Raw genomic sequence first — 20767 nt, 5'->3', positions numbered from 1 at the left:
GGCCTCTGCGTTTGGCAGAGGCCAATTTACTGGTGGTTCCCAGCCCCGCAATGACACGGCTGGCCTCCACCCAGGCTACTACATGAGCGACTGCGGCCCTGGCCCCTCTGCCTGGTGAGTTCAAGAGCATGGGGCCTGTAAGACCGAGGAGAGTTGTTCCACTTTGGTGCCTTTGGGAGGCCACACAGCCACCTCTGATAGGCCAATGTGCCCTCTTTGTCTCTCCCTTTTTTAACATGCTGGGAGCCTGTGACATCTAGCTTTACCATCTCCCTCTTTGGGAGGGTTTTTACTGATGGTTTTAATGCTGGACGCCAAGCGGTTTACGTGGAACACTGTAATTTTATGTTTTAATGATGCTATTTATATTTATATTATTTGCTGCTATTATTGTTTCTGTTATATTATTTTGTTGTTCACCGCCCAGAGCCCTCAGGGGATGGGGCGGTATATAAATATGATAATAAAATTAATTAATTAATTAATTAATTAATTAATTAATTTACAGGTAGAACTGGTTGAACTTTTGCATTTCTAGACCCCCAAACCCACAATTCTAGATCCCAACAAGACATTTTGCGGATGGAAGGATTTTTGCTCAGCAGATGCAATTTCAGGAGGGTGGAACTGTGCTAAGGTCAACACGAGAAGAAAAGAAGAGTTTGGATTTATATCCCACCTTTCTGTCCTATAAGGAGACTCAAGGTGGCTGAAAGCTCCTTTCCCTTCCTCTCCCAACAACAGACACCTTGTGAGCTAGGTGGGGGTGAGAGAATTCCGAAGAACTGTGAGTAGTCCAAGGTTACCCAGCAGGAATGTAGGAGTGTGGAAACACATCTGGTTCACAGATAAACTCTGCCACTCAGGTGGAGGAGTGGGGAATCAAACCTGGTTCTCCAGATTAGAATCCACCTGCTCTTAACCATTACACCACGTTGGCTCTTGCTTATACATGACACAGAGCAGAACTGCAGTCTACACTCTGACAGTTCAATCCTAGGAACACTTACTGAATAGGTCTGAGTAGGATTCTGAGCTGACTGGCTTAGGGTTGCTCCCTTAAACTCATCTTAGACCTTTTGGAGCTATGGATCATGCAAAGATCTGGATGCAGCCGCTCTCCAAACTATGGATGATTCAGTTCTGTCAGACTGAGTTTTTGAAACCATGGTTTGAAGCTGGTTTATGCAGTGAATGTTACTAAGGTTTCACATAGTGTATGGACCTACATTAGGGTTAGGGTTTTTTGCTTGTTAGTTTCACACCTACATTAGGGTTGCCAGCTCCAGGTTAAGAAATACTTGAAGATTTTAGGGTGGAGCCTGAAAAGGATGGGGTTTGGGGAGGAGAGGTATTTCAGTGGGGTATAATGTCATAGAGTCAATCTTCCAAAGCAGCTATTTTTTTCCTGGTAAAGTGATCTCTGTCGCCTGGAGATCAGAGATCTCCAGGCACTACCTGGAGGATGCCATACCAGCTCTGTTCCCTGGTGACATCCTTGAGCCATGGCTAGATACAGAAATGTCTGACTAGAGGGAAGGTAATAAAATCAGAATCTGCCAAGACAAACCAGGGTTTGTGTGATTGTGTTTTCTGGTTCCACAAACCAACCATAGTTAAAATAAACCAAGGTTTGTTTTAGGGCTTGAACTGAGCAGTAAAAACAACTTGTACATTTTACACTAAAAATGGAAGCAAAATACAATGTAAAACTTGAGTATGCTGTGATTTTTTCGGAGGCCAAGGGTTTGTAAGTAACGTCTGCGTGCAGATGCTAACTGTGAGTTGGGAGATTTGTGGGTGGAGCTGGGGGGGGGCGGGATCATAGTAGGGTACAGTACCAGAGAACCTACCTTCCAAAGCAGCGTTTCCTCCGGTGGAATGGAGCTCTATCATCTGGAGAGCTGTTGTCATTTTGGGAGGTCTCCAGACCCACCTGGAGGTTGGCAGCTCTACATCCACGCCTGTTTCATTTGGAAACTTCTGTCTTTGGGAAATCTCATGTTAACTTGCTGCCAAGTGAGAAGAAGCAGACGGTTTGATAAACTTCCTGCGTGGCACTGGCTCATTTTTGACAAACCCCAGCTGTGTGACGCTGCTGTCTGCTCGATTCAGTTAACCTGCATCCAACCGACCTGGGAGATCATTAGCTCTGTGGCAGTCTGACAGCAGAGCTCTCGCCAGGAACAACCCTCCTGGGACTTGTCTGTTTAGACTGTCTTGACTGTTTCTCTGACTTAAGGTAGAAGCCTCCAAGCGTACATACTTCTGAGTAGGTCAACAGAAACCAGTGGCACTTACATGAAGGGGAAGCCCGACTTGGGAAAATTCCCTTTTCCTTTAATTAAACTGATTCCTCCTCAAGTTTGGATTGTAATTGTTTTGACGTCAATAGGCGAGGACTTAAGATGTACGAGTCGTGCCTTTAAAAACTTGAAGATGTTGATTAAAACATCTTTTATAGCTGTCTGTAAGCCTTGTCCAGTAAGGTTTGTGATCTTAGGACAAGTCATCCAATTTCCTTATCCTAGTTCTAAATTATAGATTGTATCACTGTTTAGAAGGGGTGTGTGTGTAAAGATTCTTTCTTTATCGATGTCTGAGGTGACTTTTGTTGTTATGCTTAAATACTTGTATTTTGAGATGCCCTGACGTGGATATCCTGGGCTAGCCTGATGTCATCAGATCTTTATTATAATTATTTATTTGATTTGTTCACTGCCGTTCCCTGGAAGGCCCAGTGTGGTTTACAACAATCAATAAAGCAGTATGCTATACAACAATAAATACTCTAAAGCCACAAATATAAAATGTCTGGTAAATCTAAAATGTATCAGAAAGAGCTTCAATTAATTCTCATACCAATTAATGCATGTGTTCCATATTATTCAGTTTACAATAAGCAGGACCCCAGCAGAGGGAGGGGAAAACAGGAAAACTCATCAGTGAGGCCTCCAAGGAAGTTGAGGGCAGCTACGCAGAGGCAGGCAATGGGAAATCAGTTGTGCCTTGAAAACCCTGTGGGGTCACTGTAAGCCGGCTGCAGCTTGATGCAGAGGCGTAGCTGGGCCAAATTGCACCCGGTGTGCAGTCTATATTTTCTGCCCCCTTCCCCCCTCAGTGCCCCTTCTTCCTTCCCACACTTACCGTATATACTCATGTATAAGTCGAATTTTTCAGCACATTTTTAATGCTGAAAAAGCTCCCCTCGACTTATATGCGGGTCATTGTGTGTTTTTACTTTGCCGGCCAGCAGGGGGTGCAGTTTTTATGCTAGCAACACCAAAATTTCAGGGTACTCTCAGAAGACTCTCCTGATGATACCAGCCAAGTTTGGTAAAGTTTGGTTAAGGGGGTCCAAAGTTATGGACCCCCAAATGAGGTGCCCCCATTCCCCATTGTTTTCAATGGGAGCTATTAGTAGATGGGGCTGCCCTTTTGAGGGTCCATATCTTTGGACCCTCTGAACCAAACTTCACCAAACCTGGCTGGTCTCATCAGGAGAGTCTCTTTATGATACCAGCCAGGTTTGGTGAAGTTCGGGTCAGGGGATCCAAAGTTATTGACCCCCAAAGGGGATGCCCCATTCCCATTGCTTTACAAGTACGGAAGCTAATAGTAGATTTTCTCATTTCTGATAATATCCCTCTCTTAAAACGGCTACTAAGTTGGGTTACATTTGGATACATACAGATGATGATGAAGAATCCAGTTTGAAGGATTTTTTTAACTCTTGTGTGTTTAGCTTGGTTTGCTGGTTGAGCTAAGGTTTTTATTGTACTTTTAAAGTTATTGTTGATACTCATATTGTTCTTGTTGACCCTCTTGTCCACTTACAGAGCCAGGTTCTTCGCTGTTTTTCTTTGAAATAAATATCTGCCAAAAAACATTTAACCTACTGATGCCCTGGCAATCTTCGATGCTGCATTTCCCACCCTCGAGCTCTATAATCCCGAGTCAAATAAGTTTTCTCCCAAAGTTTTTTTGTGATAAAATTAGGTGCCTCGACTTATATGCGGGTCGACTTATACACGAGTATATACGGTACCTTAGTTCCTTTCCTTTTCTATAACTTTTTCAGGCTGAAAAAAAGGCCCATTCACAGTTCAGGCTTAAAAACGGCCTGATGGGAACTATACTTCCCCGGAGACCTTGTGAGCCCCAAGGTCTCCTGGGAACTGTAGTTCCTCAGGCTGTTTTAAAGCCTGTACCGTGAACAGGCCTTTTCAGCCTGCTAAATTCTCAGGAAAAGGAAAAGAAAACTAAAAGGTAAGAGTATCAGGAAGGGGGGGGGGGGAGCACTGCGGGGGAAGGGGGAGGGACCTGGGGGCGATTTTCTGCTTCCAGGCGTGCGCCTGGTACACGGTGCACCCCCTGTCCCCTTGTAGCTCCGCCACTGGCTTGATGGCTCTTTCTATCGCTGTCTTGATATTCTGTTTTAAGGTTCTTGTCAGGGAGACAGCAGCATGAGCCCATCTATGTCTGCTCAAGAGTAGTACAGTGTTCAGGAATCCTGACTCCCAGGTAAATAAGTTTAGGCTTGATCCACAGCAATGTTCATCAGAATGTCTCAAAGAATAATTGAATGTCTCAAAGAATAATTGATTAGTTTTTTTCTAGGGCAAACGTCCGTTCTGCAGAACTCCAGCAGCTAGTTACCTTAATTTTGAACATTTCCACAAAACAAACATTTTTAGAAACATTTGCTAAAACTGGCATTTAAGTTGATGGTCTCAGCCACGGACTGCCAGGCTGCTGTAGCCCCTTTATGAGACTGATCTTCTAACAAAAAAAAAGGGGGGGTGAGCTCAACCCCTGGATAAAGAGTATTAAAATTTAGAAGAGTTTGTTTTTATACTCCACTTTTCTCTACCATAAGGAGTCTCAAAGCAGCTTACAATTACCTTTCTTTCCCCTCCCCACAGCAGGCTCTTTGTGAGGTAGACGGGGCTGAGAGCGTTCTGAGATAACTGGGACCGGCCCAAGGTCACCTGTTAGGCTTTGGTGCAGTTTTCTTGCTTAAATCTTCCTCTTCAGCATCTAGGGGGAATTCATGTTTCTGATAATTAGAATTCACTTATCAAGCCCCCTCCTACTCGTCAACAATCTGGCCATGATAGAGGCTGATGGGAATTGTAGTTCCTGAACATCTGGAGAGCCGCAGGTTCCCTACCCCTGATCTAGGGGGTGGGGTCCTGAAACAACTTCTCCTGGAGCGGAGGACATCTCACTTGGGACCTACCAAAGCAGTGTCCCTGATCTCTCCGGGAGGGATTATCATTTTGAAGTGGTGCAGTCTGATGAACCCAAGTCTCTTGTTGAATACACAGATGGCAGCAGTGGCCATCTTTCCACAACTTTGGCTGGTTTGTGGCTGCAGCCCTTCCTGGGCTTAAAAGATCTTGCCACAGTGGTGCATTAGATTAGATTACTATATGTGGGATTTCCCTTGAAGAATGTTCAGAATCTACAGTTAGTGCATGATACAGCAGCCAGAGTCTTGACTGTAATGGGTCATAGGGACCATTTTGCTACATTTCCATTCCACAGACACTGGTTCCCAGTTTGCTTCCAGGCTCAATTCAAAGTGCTGGTATTGAGTTTTAAAGCCCTGAACAGCTTGGGATCAACACACCTTAAGGACTGCCTTTTCCCATGTGGACTGCCTGTTCACTTCAGTCAATCTCAGCAGCCCTGTCTCCTCCATCTAACAGTATATAGCGGTCACCAGAGGAAGGGCGATCTCATTCATGGCACCAAAACTTTGGAACTTCCTCCCCAGGGAGATTCGTCCATCTCTGTCAGTGTCTTTTGGCAGCAGTTGAAGCCTTTTTCTTTTGTCTGGGATACCAGAAAAAAATGGTTATTGGCCCTCTGTCTAGTGTTGCTTATGAATTATTTTATAATTTTAACTGCATTTTAATTATTCAAATGTTAAAATGTTTTTTAAGTTCACAACCTTGGGGATCCTAATTGGGAGGAAAAGAAGCATTAAAAGGTTATAATTGAATAGTTCCCGATGGAGGTACAAAATGTTGAAAGCCAGAGAATTGGGTGCATGATGACTTCCCATCCCCTTTTCATTCTATAATAAAGTTGCCGACCGACCTCTTGCCTACAATGTAGGCTCGTCTACCAGGTATATGGGCAATCTCAAGGCCCGCACCACCAGCATCAGGGAATCAATGAGACTTGCCATGCTAGCAGGAGAGCCCTCTGTAGATAGATCCCCGTCGATGAAAGCTGCACATGAAACCCTGGGACAGATTTTTATCGAATCACAAACAATGCCAACAGAGCTCCCTTTTAACCAGGGCTTGTGGGTCAGTTTTAAACCCTGTTTTTTTTGTCAGGGAATAACATTCAGCATGCCAGGTAGTATTTCAGTTTCTTGACAAGTGAGCTCTAGGCTCCTTTTCTACTACTTATCTGCTGTGTAACACATGGTCAAATGGGAGTGAGTAGAGTACCTTCATCGTATTTTCACTTCAGGCAGAGCAACAGCCACCTTGTGCCAACAGGAAAGTCTGGGTATAAATATTTTAATAACAATAGTAAAACAAGCAGGTCTGGTCACTGGTCTACATCAACTGATTGTGAATCCTGGAACATATCCCAGAATCCTCTGCAGTGGAGAACTACGGGATTCCTTGCCTGACAAATATACGTGGAAAAGATTTTCTCCAGACAGGAAGTTTTAAAGCCAGCTGTTCTATATGAACACTCTTGTATATTAGCGGTATTTTACAGGAGCCCTCAGATCTAAATAATGAAAAATAGAATAAAGTTTGCAATGTCTTATGCCCATAGGTGGCATGGGGTCTTTCATTTTTAGTGATGGCATGAGTTCTGCCCAATAGGTGCTGATGACAATCACATCATATTGTATTCACTATTGCACTGGATTTTTTGTATTTAGTGGGAAAAGTAATATTTCCCCAAGGACAAAATACTGTTTTTTTTTCCTATTTGGAAAACTGTAATACCTCTGTACCTGAAGCAATAAAGCGTTCAGATCCTCTAAACACAGGAGAAGCAATTATACGTTTACCACAGTGGGGAACATTATCTGGAAATGCTAGATCTGAACACCAGGCAACACAACCCTTTGCAAAGTTATCCTAGTCAAAGCTCACTGACTAAAATGGGCTTGAAAGGTCCATTGTGTAAAATTAGAAGGAAAAAATGCAATAAAGAAAAACAAAATAAGGCATACTACATACGCATAACAGTATAAAACAGTGTATACTGTTTAAGTATAAAAACACTGTAAGATAATGCAAGTGTTGGATTACAAAAATTAGAAAAAATACGGTACAAACAAGACAACAAATGACAGTAACATTCCCTTTATAAAACTGCTTTTCTGACCAATTCCATTTATGACAACCTTTGTAAAAAATATTCTCCTGGCCAATCCAGTTTTACACATCCTAAGGAATGACCTCCCAGTCTCCGCATGCAGGTCATTCCATACAGTGGGAGTCACAACACAGAACCCTTGGGGAATGCTCTGTATAGAACTGCATTAATGCTTTGTCCCACTGATAAACTCAAAGATGGCCTTTTAACCATCCTGGATTCTAAGCAAATTTTGTTTCTTATCCGCAGTCCTTTTGATGCAGAGAACCTAATTTTGTCTCCTGGATCCACTGCCAAGTTTTCTGTGGGGAGTAGAAAGAACTCCACATACAGCTGGACGCCACCAAACACTCCCAGCTTCCGAGAGAAATACTACCTTGTAAGTTGGGTTGAGGAAGGAACGGCTTCTCTGCTGAAGTCTGAAACCAGGATGTCGAATTCATTTGTTATGAGGGCTGAGTACCACATAAGTGTGACTTGATTAGGCTGCTATAGTTGGTGAACCTGCAGCAGGATTACAGGGGAGCCCAGGATGACAGGGGAGGGGGTGGCTCACCAGGCCAGATCGGGAGTGGGCCTGTATGTTTCTGAACTGGCTAGCCTTCAGTGGGCAGTGGGTAGGTGTTTGGACTGGTGAGCCCACTGTAGGCTTGCCAGGGCACATTGGGAGTGAGGGGTGGGTAGGTGCCTTAGCTGGCTCATGGACCTGATAAGACCTCTCAAGTGACCCAATCTGGCCACCAGACCACGTGTTTGACACTCCTGCCTTGAACTGTATCTCCTTGTATGGTCTGTTATGGAATGGATGGGAACAAACCTAATGAAATGTCTGAAGTGCATCGGTAGGTCATAGTAGTGAAATATTGCTGGACTACAGTTTCAAAAAAAGTGAAAGATATCCATACATTGTATCTGGTATATCCAATGTTGAGCAGAGGGCACATTATCGAAGAGTGAAGATCCAACCCCTTGGACCCATGGGTCCACTTCAGAATCTCAGTGTGTAATCATATGCATTTTCTAGGTGATTTCAGATCTGGGGAACATTTTCATTCCTTATTTATGATTATTAGTTAAGAATACAACCATTTTCTTACTGGTGGTCTTCAAGCACAGACTGGATGGACATCTATCAGTAATGCTGATAGCTCTGTTGAGTAGCTACAGTGGGAAGGATCATCCTTTGTGCTTGAGTGGAGCTCTACTTATGGACAAGAAAGTAAACAGCAAATTCTCCCCCCTTCTCCCTCTCCACTACAACCATCTTGAGCATTGTAGTCATTAGTCCATACAAGTCCCTCAACCCTGGGAATAAACTTCCTCGGAATTAGAAATGGCTCTGGGAGGGGGAGGTCAGGGAAGATTCTGTGATCCTTGACCTAATGGATTGCAGGATCCAACCCATAATGTGCTAGTAGTTCTTTTCCTGCCCACATCTACCATTTGGAGCCATGTGCAACATTTTTAACACTGGATTAGAAATGATGCATTATGGTGATTGCAGGTTGGATATGCATCCATGTTGGAGTAGGCATCCGATACATATAATATGCATGCCCATGAGAGTCATGAGATATTGTGTTTATGACTGTTTCCATTCTCTATCCTGGATTTGAGTCACTGCATGGAGTTATCACCTGCTGAATGGCAGTAGTAATCTTCAACAAGTTTATGAAACATAACCTGTCATGAACTTGGAAGAAGGCTTACAACCCTCTGCTCAGTCTGAGAAATTTAGAATTTGAGCATTTCTGATAGATGTCCATCCATTCTGTGCTTGAAGACTGCCAGTAAGAAAATGGTTGTATTCTTGACTAATAATCATAAATAAGGAATGAATCATTAAAATAATGTCGCACGTAACCTTTTTTCCAATAACATATGTTTTCTTCTTTGCCACATGTTACTTTCTTCCTCAAAATCCCGCTGTTCCCTTTTGTAGGAGTTTTAATAGCTGGATGCCATCTTTATTTTAACTGATATAGAAATTGAATGCTGCTTTTAAACTGTTCTAATGTTTAACATATTTATTGTCTTATTACTGTTGTGAACTGCCCTGAGCCCTCCGGGGGAGGGCGGTATAAAAGTAGAATAATAAATAAATAAATAAATAAAATGTCATCCCTATAATACAGTAGTTGAATTTCCTGACTTCAAATAGATGCCACGGTCAGGAAAAGGCAGCGTATAAATGCAATAAATTTAAATAATAATTTTACTGGGTAAAACTAAAGACATACCATAATGAAATGGATTTTAAACATCAGAGGGAAGAGGCAAAAAACCAGAAAGGTGTGTACCTAAAATGGAACATGTATCAAAGGATACAGTAGTATATAGTTTATGGATTGAGTTTATATGGTGTAAAACCCATTGGGCAAAGGAATAATGTGAATATTTACCTTTCTGCCTGCTTATATTTGTCCCAGTCTGTTTTACAGCAAGGGAAAAAACAGGTAGACATTGTAGATGAGATCCAAGATCCTTGTATCCTGAGCTACTTGGCTGACTGTGATTTTAACATGCGTTTGAGGAACACAAGTCACAGCTTCACTGAGACCACTGAAGATAGTTCGTTCAGCTCCGAAGATCAGAAAAGCTCAGAAAGCAGAAACTTAACTCCACCTTCAAGTCAAAGGACTTTGTCATTGGCTTTCCTAAGAGACACTTGTGCAGAAAGAGAACCACGGGATGTTCTGCTGAGCCAGCCTTTTCACCGTAGGACTCTAGACATCCTACAGGAAACACCCCACGCTGATTCTGCTCTGACTATTCCATCATGTCCCCTGGATCAGCATAGAGGCGAGAGCCAAACTTTCACCCTCAGTTGGAGCCCCCCATCAGCACAACAAGGACAAGTCCTGTCTACTGGTCAAAGAGGTTCAAAAGATGATATTGGTGCCAACCCAGATGGAGGCATCAGATCAATCGCGACAACTGTTCAGGCAGTATTGCATTTGCTCAAGTCAAGGCACCCGGGCCCCTCCCAACTTGATGAATTAGAATACCAGGTTTTCTGTATCCAGGACAAATTAAAGGTAGGTTTTTGATGTCATGTTTTGTTCTTACTATTCGTTGTTTCCTCATCTTCTTTTCTCTGAGATGGTTCTTTGACTGGCTGTGTAGGTTTATTTTAGAAACATTGCTTTGACAGAAGCTGCCACCACAACATGGTATGACCAAAGGTAAGCTGCAATATTATGGCTGCCTGTGCCTCCTGTGGCGGCCATTTTGGGGCTGTTCCTGCCATACTTGAGTTCCAAAGGGTCCCACAAGCTCAAAGAGGTTCAGAGCTTCTGCTGTAGGTAATGAGGCCCTTTCCCCACTTACCTTAAGCCCTGCGCTACTCTCAAGTAGTGCGGGGTCCAGCTGCACTCCACACTTCAGGGGCGGCAAGAATGCAGCCGCCCCAACTCTGCCTCTCTTGCGCCCCCTCAGCACGCTTAATTCCTGGCGCCTTTTGAAATGGCGCCTTTTGATGACCGCGGGGTCGTGGGGAAGCCAGGGCGCGCTGGGAATTGCACACAGCAACCCTCGGACAAAGGTGAGTGGGGAAAGGGCCTGAGATAGCACTTGCTACGCTTCTTAAGTGATGTGGCTCCCTAGGAGTCCTTTGTGTGATACTTTCTTTCTCAGCCTCAGAATTCTTTCTCCCCTTTGACCTTTTTGGAGGCATAGGAACATTATTAAAATAGTTACTCCTAAATTTGCCATAGTCAATGGACTACTGTTCCGTAATAAATTCCCCATACAGTGAAATAAAACCATCCCAGGCTGCTACTAATCCAGTAGCAAGAAAATGTTTATGCTAGGCTTTTCACTGCCACCTAAAGGCCAGGAGAAAAGTTTGTAACCAGGCACATCTCTTGAGGCAGGTAATTCTGTCAAGTGCAAAAACTGTGTTCTTTGCCATATATACGTTTACTTCCTGTGTTAAAAAAAATACATTCGCTTGCTATGTTGTGTAAAGGGAATATGTAGCAGGGTCCAATAAAATGACTTCAATATTTGGGCAGTTGTTTGTTGGTAAAGATACTTTTTAGGATAAGTAGGTCTCCCAGATCAAGAAGCATAATGATTGCATTTTAAAATTATCTAGATTACACCTTCTTAAAGCTTTGACTGCATTTTTTACAGTGCAGTCCTAAATAGAAAAGCTCTGGTTTGGCTTACACTGTAAAGGATAATTTCCATTAATGAAACAGCTATCATTGCAGTGGCCCAATATAAAGCGTAGTATAGGAATCCTCCCTTATATTCTAATTTTGAATATAAAAATAACCAAGGGAGAAAAAAAAGTTTAGTTTTGAAGTGTCTGGACATCTAATGTTCTAAGTGCATTTGATGGCACGGCAGCCATTTGGATAAAATTTGTTTCTGTCTGCAAGGGAAATCCTGGCTTACTTTGTGTTTACCAACAGCCAAAAAAGTACCAGCTGAAACATTCCTCAGTGGAGAGCTTGATGGTTGAGACTGTTCTGGAAAGTTTTGATTTCCTCAACGCTGACTGCAGTGCCGACGAGTTGTCATCCTTGGGAAGTGTAAGGACCCGCAGTATCAGGTAGGTTCTTTCTCGAGATGCAAGAGATAAATGCTAATTTTGAAAAGAAGAAGAAGAGTTTGGATTTAGATCCCTCTTTTCTCAACTGTAAGGAGTCTCAAAGCGGCTTATAAACTCCTCCTTTTCCTCTCCCCACAACAGACACCTTGTGAGGTAGGTGGAGCTCAAAGAGTTCTGAGAGAATTGTGACTAGCCCAAGGTTGCCCAACAGGCTTCATGTGCAGGAGTGGGGAAGCAAACCTTGTTCACCAGATAAGAATCTACTGCTGATGTGGACGAATGGGGAATCAAGCCACATTCTTCAGATTAGAGTCTCCTTTTCTTAACTACTAGATCACACTTGAGGAGAAGAACTTCAAAGAGTATAACATTCAAGCTTTTGCTTGCTGGGTCTTTTCCCCCCAACCTTTTAAAAAACCTTTCTGTCTACGCTGCGTTATTAGTTGCTGCTACCTTTGCGTTCACAATGTTAATACTGGCTACTCAATACAAATGCAATATTAACTAATAGCATGATGCAAATAGAAAGGTAAGAAGACTAGCTCCAGTCGGCAAACACTTTTTGAAAATGTAGCTTTGTAACTTGTTTCCAGAAGAATAGCAAAGAGGGGTCCACATGCACCTTTCATTGGAGGGTGCAACAAAACACAGGGGCTACAACAGAAAAGACCCTGTTTCGTATGCAGGCCAAACTAGATTCCGCAAAGGATTCTGTTTGCAGCTAGTAGACTTTCTTTGTAGATCTGAACTATTTTAGGGTCTCATTCTGCGTAAAGAAAGTGCAATTTAGAATAGAATAGAATAGAATAGAATAGAATAGAATAGAATAGAATCTTTATTGGCCAAGTGTGATTGGACACACAAGGAATTTGTCTCCGGTGCATATGCTCTCAGTGTACATAAAAGAAAAATACATTTGTCAAGAATCATAAGGTACAGCACTTAATGATTGTCATATAGGTCTAGTAAGCAATCAGGAAACAATCAATAGTAATGAAAACATTAAATGTAAAATCATATAATAAAATGAATGTCAGCACAGGCTATAGTCATACAGTCATAAGTGGGAGGAGATGGACAATAGGAATGATGAAAAAAGTAGTGCAGTAATTATATAAAAATATATAATAAATAGTTTGACATTATCGAGGGAATTATTTGTTTAACAGAGTGATGGCATTCGGGAAAAAACTGTTCTTATGTCTAGTTGTCTTGGTGTGCAGTGCTCTGTAGCGACGTTTAGAGGGTAAGAGTTGAAACAGTTTATGTCCAGGATGCGAGGGGTCAGTAAATATTTTCGCAGCCCTTTTTTTGACCCGTGCAGTATACAGGTCCTCAATGGAAGGCAGGTTAGCAGCAATTGTTTTTTCTGCAGTTCTGATTATTCTCTGCAGTCTGTGTCGATCTTGTTGGGTTGCAGAACCAAACCACACAGTTATAGAGGTGCAGATGACAGACTCAATGATTCCTCTGTAGAACTGTATCAGCAGCTCCTTGGGCAGTTTGAGCTTCCTGAGTTGGCGCAGAAAAAACATTCTTTGTTGTGCTTTTTTGATGACATTCTTGATATTAGGTGACCATTTTAGGTCATGAGATATGATGGAGCCTAGAAATTTAAAGGTCTCTACTGCTGATACTGTGTTGTCTAGTATTGTGAGAGGAGGTAGGATGGGAGGGTTTCTCCTGAAATCTACCACCATTTCTACGGTTTTAAGTGTGTTCAGTTCTAGATTGTTCCAGTGGCACCACGAGGCTAGTTGTTCAACCTCCCGTCTGTATGCGGTTTCATCGTTGTCTCGAATGAGACCAATCACTGTTGTATCATCTGCAAATTTCAGTATTTTAACAGATGGATCGTTTGAGATGCAGTCATTGGTATACAGAGAGAAGAGAAGTGGTGAAAGTACACAGCCTTGGGGGGGGCCCTGTGCTCATTTTACAGGTGTCTGATGTAATTTTTCCTAGCTTCACCTGCTGTTTCCTATCTGTTAGGAAGCTTGTAATCCACTTACAAATATGCTCAGGTACTGCTAGCTGATTTAGTTTGGTTAGAAGAATGTCCGGTCTGATAGTATTGAATGCTGAACTAAAGTCAACAAAGAGGACCCTTGCATAGGTCTTTGGCGATTCAAGATGCTGTAGGATATAGTGCAAAGCCATATTAACAGCATCATCTGTCGATCTATTTGCTCGGTATGCAAATTGCAAGGGGTCCAACAGTGGATCCGTGATGGTTTTCAAATGGTACATCACTAGCCTTTCAAAAGTTTTCATAACTACAGATGTTAGAGCAACTGGTCTGTAGTCATTCAGTTCCTTGATGGAAGGCTTCTTCGGCACTGGGACGATAGTGGAGTGTTTGAAGCTGGAAGGAACATAGCACATCTCTAGTGATTTGTTGAAGATTTGGGTGAAGATGGGAGCCAATTGGACAGCACAGACTTTTAAGCAAGAAGGTGTTATCTTGTCTGGGCCTGGTGCTTTTCCAGGCTTCTGTCTGTGAAATAGATCTTGCACTTCCTTTTCTGAGATCACCAGGGGTTGTAAACCCAATAAAATGGGTCCAGTTGTAGGAAGTTTGGCTATTGTTGGTGCATCTGAGATAGAGGTTGTGGAGAAAGGTGACTGTAGATTGTTTTCAAACCTACAGTAGAACACATTCAGGTTGTCTGCCAATTGCTGATTTCCTTCAGCTTGGGAAGGTGGTTTGCTGTAACCGGTGATATTTTTGAGAGTTTTCCACATGTTTGCTGTTTCGTTTGGTGAAAACTGATTTTTTAGCTTTTCAGAGTAGTTTCTTTTTGCTGCTCTGATCTCCTTTGTTAATACATTTCTGGCCTGATTGTACAGCATTCTATCACCCTTTCTGTAGGCCTCTTCTTTGGAACGACGTAACTGCTTAAGTTTAGCTGTGAACCAAGGTTTGTTGTTACTGTATATACGCAAGTTCCTGGTTGGTATACAAAGATCTTCACAGAAGCTGACATATGATGTTACAGTATCTGTGAGTTCATCTAAATCTGCAGAGGTGTCTTTAAAAATATTCCAGTCTGTACAGTCAAGGCAAGCCTGCAGCTTTAACTTTGCCTCTTCAGTCCAAGTTCTCACTGATTTAATTATTGGTTTTGTGGCTTTAAATCTTTGTTTGTAAGCAGGTACAAGGTGAATCATGCAATGATCAGAATGGCCTACAGCTGCTCGTGGTAAAGACCGATAAGCATCTTTCAGTGTTGTATAGCATTTGTACATTTGTTGCCATGACTGGATGCATTAAGAAGTTTGTCATTTCTCCCTCCCCCCCCCCCCCACCACAGCAGAACTTTAAAACAGGATTTAATTTCCATTTAGATGGTCTTGTATTTATCAGAAAATGGCAATTTGTTAGACCGTCAGTATTTGGATGTCACAACCAATTGCAGTTGAATTGTAGAACTGAAAACTAGGAAACTATTAAGTGGATCCATGTGTGAGAGCTTGGGGAGTGAATAAGGAGTTCCCAAATAAACCAAACTGGTTTTTATTGCAAATAAATTGGAATTTGTCCATGATAGCTGAATGTAGTTACTGCCCATTATGGCCTGTCATAATGTAAAGGAAGATATAACAATGACTTGTTTACAGGCTTGGATCCCATAAACAAGTTTGATTTGCCCCAGATTGCTTCAAAGCTGCCACCCTCTTCCACTGTCCCTTCCATTTTCACAAAATCTGTGGTTTCAATAAGTCCTTCTACAACAGACGTACAAGTGGAAGAAGAAGCAGGCTGTCTAGTGCATGCATATCTTGTTCATGGGATCCAATCCCATATTTTCTATTGATCTGCTTACCATACTCTAAAGTATACATTTTCTTTCCTAGCACCAGCACCTACAATGATGGCACATTTCATTCCCTGGGCTATGATACTAAGGCAGAAAATGAGGAGTTAACCACAGGCAGTGACGACCTAGACACACTTCTAGACGTTCATCTGCAGCTCTGCAAAGCTCTTCTACAGGTGGGGAAACCATGTTTCAATGAGCTTTCTTCGAACAGAATTAGGCCTTGCAGCCATGTTGATATGAAATATATAGTGGAACACCTTGCACACTTGTTATACAGCCCCGGCATAAATGTGTGCATGGTTTGCACGTGGATTACTGAGAACTGTAAAACTGTGAGGAAGAACCAGAGTTGCATAGTTGGATGTTTGTAACTTCCACGTAAGTTGCTGCTACGTGCGATCCTTTTTTCGATAGTGCTTGCGCTGGGAACATAATATTTGAATTGGCCTCCAGTGTGCAGTGCAAGAACAGCCGTGTTATATTATCGTTGTACATTTCTCTGTGTCTGTAATTTTGGCAACCAGTTATCAGCATGTAGTAATTTCAAAAGGAAGGAAGTAGTTTTATTCATAACCAGAGGTCGCCAAAATGTAATTACCTCACATCTGTTGGGTTGCAGTTGACGATGTGCGTTTCATCAGAGAGACGAGAGGCAGGTGTTCTCGCTGCTGGCCCTGGGGAATCTTTGGATCATGTCCAGCCAAATGTGGCAAGTTCTTAGATACTAAACAGAAATATAATTTTTCTTCCCCTGCCTCCAGAAACTTGTTGCACCGAACTTAGCTCCAATTGTCCAGAACAGCCTCATGGAGGAGGTGTCACGACAGAAACATGTGCTGGAGATCATCTCTGCTATAATTGCTCCTGTGCCGCGGAACTTGACTTCTGTTGAAGAGAGTAAGTCATGAACTGCATAATATCAGAGATGGGGAACGAGGGTTGTCATCCTCTAGGTGGGGCCTGGGGATCTGCCAGAATTGTCATTCATCCCCAGACTAAAAAGATTAGTTGTCCTGGCGAAAATGGCTGCTTCGGGAGGCAGACTCTGTGGAATTGTACCCTGCTGAGGTCCCTCCCCTTTACAAATCCTGCCCTCCCAGACTCCACCTCTAAATCTCCAGGTATTTCCCTACCCAGATCTGGCAACTCTATGTAGAACTATCTCTGGCCACCCTTCCTTGGCATTCTTGTACTCCTTTACCCATCAATCCATGTCCATTGGTGCAGACAGTGGCGGAGCGCCAAGGGGACGGGGGGTGCGTCATGCACCGGGCTCACGCCTGGGGGCCGGAAAATCGCCCCCGGCCCCTCCCGCTTTTCCCCACGCCCCCCGCAGGGCCCCCCGCGGCGCCCCACCCCCGTGGCACACACACGCCCCCCTTCACACACTTACCTACTTTCCTTTTCTTTTTTTCTTTTTATTTATTATTTATTACTTGGGTTTATAAACCTCCCGCCCCCAAAGGGCTCAGGGCGGTGAACAACACAGATAGAGCACAACATCAAATACAATACAATAAATATGGATTAAAACAGCTCTAATAAAATAAAGCCTACCCCAACTAAAATGCAGCATTAATTAATTCAGGATGGCGCCTGCTATCAATTCCCATAAACCCCAAAAAGGAAAGGGATGGCAGGATCTCCAAGGTGTTATAAAGGAGGGAGAGGAAAAGGAGGGCCCCTTATCAACGGCTGGTCTCCCCAAAGGCCCGGTGGAACAGCTCGGTCTTGCAGGCCCTGCGGAACTCAGCAAGATCCCGCAGGGCCCGGACAGCTGATGGAAGAGCGTTCCACCAGGCAGGGGCCAGAGCTGTGAAGGCTCTGGCCCGGGTGGAGGCCAGCCGTATCATCGAGGGGCTAGGGATCACCAGTAAGTTGGCCTCTGCCGAACGCAGAGACCTATTTGGGACATATGGGGTAAGACGGTCCCGCAGGTACAGAGGTCCCAGGCCACGCAAAAAAGCAGCCTATTTACAGTTCAGGCTAAAAACTGCCTGAGGAACTACAGTTCCCAGGAGACCTACAAGGTCTCCTGGGAAGTATAGTTCGTCAAGCAGTTTTTCCCCTGAACTGTGAAGAGGCTGCTTTTTTCAGCCTCAAAAAGTGCTAAAAAAAGAAAAGGAACGTAGGTAAGTGTGTGAAGTGGGGTGGGGGGTGCCGTGGGTGGTCCATTGGGGGGGGGCGGAAAAAGCACATTGCCAACCGGGCGCAGTTTGGCCCATCTACGCCTCTAGGTGAAGACATGGAGTGGTCCATTTATCTGTCCAGAGGTAGTGCCTCCAACCCCCATTTTCCAACTTGGTCAGAGGTGACCCAGGGTCAGCTATAGCAAGCAGAGCCTGATGCAGCCAAGGAGGCTGAAGCACAGTGTAGCAGGGAAGCCACCAGAAGAGTTGGAGAGAGCAAGGATTGGGAGTTCCCCAGCCAAGAGAGCAGCCCAGCAACACGCTAGGGCAGTGGTGGCGAACCTATGGTTCTCCAGATGTTCAAGAACTACAATTCCCATCAGCCCCTGCCAGCATGGCCAATTGGCTATGCTGGTAGGGGCTGATGGGAATTGTAGTCCTTGAACATCTGGAGTGCCATAGGTCCTAGGGCCTTATTCATAACATATTCGTAACACCCATGGGGTGGGGGGGGGGGCATGTGACGCCCCGGGCGGAGTAGTGCGGAGATGTGGCCAGGCCATCGAGAGGGCGGGGCATTCGGGGGCTTTCTGGGGCGGGGTGAGCAACACTGCAGCAGGGTCACAGGGCGCGTGTGCACCCCAGGCTCAGTTTCCCCTCGTTCCACCTCTGCCCCAGGAAGGGCAAATCTGCTCGCATGGTATGATACATGTAAGGGAGGGGGCCCGGCATCTGGACATGGCCCACCCACCCTAGCGGAGGGAGGGGAGGGAGGGGGAGGGGAGGGAAGGGGCTTGACATCTGGACATTGCCCACCAACCCTAGCGGAGGGAGGGGGAGGGGTGGCATGCAAGGGAAGGGGAGGGAGGGAGGGAGGGAGGGAGGGGAGGGGAGGGAGGGGAAGGGGTGTGGCAACAACAAAGGAGGCTGAGTGAGATCCAGCCAGTGAGATCCAGGAAGGCCAGATCCAGGGGAGAGCACCTGATGGGGTGGAAAAAGGGTCAGGCAGCCCCAGCCTCACTAGGCCAGAGCAGGCTGGAAGCTAGCTCCCTTGGTGCGGCGCAGCAGGGTGTACTCAGACCCAGCAGGGTGTACCCAGCTCCTGACAAGGCCTAGTCCCTGGATTGGAGGAAGAAGGAGAAGCTGGGAGGGAGAAGGGCCCTGGAAGGTGCTATTGCTTCAGCCTTTTCCCTTGCATGGAGAAACCTGACATTATTCAAACCATGATGTGGGCCATGTATCCAGGCTGTGGAGTGGATCCATTTATCAAAAGAGTAACAGAAGAAAAGGGGAACAAAATGCGTAGTTAGTAAGCATCTGGTGAGACTATTCAAAATGGCTGGACAAATAAGCCAAGCCATTTTCTTAAGAGAAAGATACCAGATCTTTAGTCTACACATGGGACAAGCAAAGACCTAGCTGATGTGCCATTGCATCGTTGTCTGATGCCAAACAATAGGAAAAGCATCTAAATGAGTAAAGAAGAAGGCTGCTCATTGGGCAAATGTCTATACATGAGCACGGACCATGAGGATAATTTCATGCTCTCCAGAACACTTAATATTTCTTGGGGTTGTAACACAGAGAGCGTGTATGCAGTTATAATGGATTTAGCTGGTGAGGATATTCTAAATAACCTTTGACTAAACCTGCCTCCACAAAACGGATCTACCGCTTCCAATAGCCTCCTGTCTCTCTCTTGGGACCAAAATGGAAAGGAAACAGTGGACAATCTGTGTATCGATTTCTTGTGTACCCTTTTGTTTCCTGAAGTAATTTGGCACTCCTGCCATGCAAGAAGGCAGAGGCAGATCCAAGGATGCATAAGGCTTTGGATCCAGCTGTTTTGGAATGTAGTGATGTGCAAGTGGCACAATTTGGCAGCCAACTGTACGTTCCCATCTATAGGTGTGGGGTTACATGTATACGGAATTGCATTGGCTCAATCTCAGCCATGCCATCTGGCGTTTCACTTTCCACTGACAAGAAGTTCCTATTCCTTTGCTGACCCCCCCCCTCCAAATCTACCTTCCACAGTTATCCACAAAGCTAAAAAGCAGAAGCATTGCCTGAAGATCTGGAGTGAGTGCACTGAACGGGGAAGCATCTTGCTCTGTCCAGTAGAGAGATTTTGGAATTCGCTGAAATACATATTGATGTTTAAAACAAAGGAGAAATATCCAGGACACCTAGAGAAAGGTACTTGTCTGCCCCTGGTGCAAAAGGCACGTGACGGTATTATTACATTGGACTGAGATTATCCCCTGTTTATTTTTAAAACGAATGTAGGACTTGCTGTAGACATAACAGAATTGTTCAGAAAACAGAAGTTCAGACCAGCAGGAATTTCCTGTATTTTGGCAGCAGCTTTGGACTTCAGTAGATCCAAAGGTGTGAAATGCCTAAACTATCTGCTGGCAAGGGACCGGTTGGTGCTTATTTTCTTTTTGCGATTACTGTACTTATTAGACATTACAATCACAGGTCACAGAATCATAGAGCTGGAAGAGACCACAAGGGCCACCAAGTCTAACCCCCTGCCCTGCAGGAATACATAACCAAAGCACTCTTGACGGATGGCCCTCCAGCCTCTGTTTAAAAACCTCTAAAGAAAGAGACTCCACTGCACTCCAAGGCGGTGTATTCCACTGTCGAACAGCCCTTTCCGTTAGGAAGTTCTTCTTAATGCTTAGGTGAAATCTATCCTGCACCTTGAACCCATGACTCCTTGTCCCAGTCTCTGGAGTAGCAGAAAACCAGCCTCCTCCCTCACCAACAGGACATCCCTTCAAATATTTAAACATGGCTATCATGTCACCCCCTTAACCTTCTCTTCTCCAGACGTCTCTAATCCCTTAAGCCCCTCCTCATAGGGCATGCAATCCAGACCT

At 44.3% G+C, this 20767-nt stretch overlaps 1 protein-coding gene across 4 annotated transcripts in view; it reads left to right on the top strand.

The window, feature by feature from the left end:
- The window catches only part of RIPOR3 (RIPOR family member 3), a 153103-nt gene that overhangs the window by 119568 nt on the left and 12768 nt on the right, over positions 1 to 20767 (top strand). For all 4 annotated transcript variants that reach the window (XM_048498871.1, XM_048498872.1, XM_048498873.1 and 1 more), the window contains 6 exons: positions 7612 to 7741; positions 9792 to 10400; positions 11784 to 11923; positions 15782 to 15920; positions 16509 to 16644; positions 19914 to 20075. In XM_048498871.1, coding sequence (XP_048354828.1) covers positions 7612 to 7741; positions 9792 to 10400; positions 11784 to 11923; positions 15782 to 15920; positions 16509 to 16644; positions 19914 to 20075 — 1316 coding nt within the window. The remainder of the gene's footprint in view (positions 1 to 7611; positions 7742 to 9791; positions 10401 to 11783; positions 11924 to 15781; positions 15921 to 16508; positions 16645 to 19913; positions 20076 to 20767) is intronic.

Source organism: Sphaerodactylus townsendi, linkage group LG05 (assembly GCF_021028975.2).
Source record: "Sphaerodactylus townsendi isolate TG3544 linkage group LG05, MPM_Stown_v2.3, whole genome shotgun sequence".
NCBI classification, from domain to species: domain Eukaryota; kingdom Metazoa; phylum Chordata; class Lepidosauria; order Squamata; family Sphaerodactylidae; genus Sphaerodactylus; species Sphaerodactylus townsendi.
This window is presented reverse-complemented; position numbering and strand designations above follow the sequence as displayed.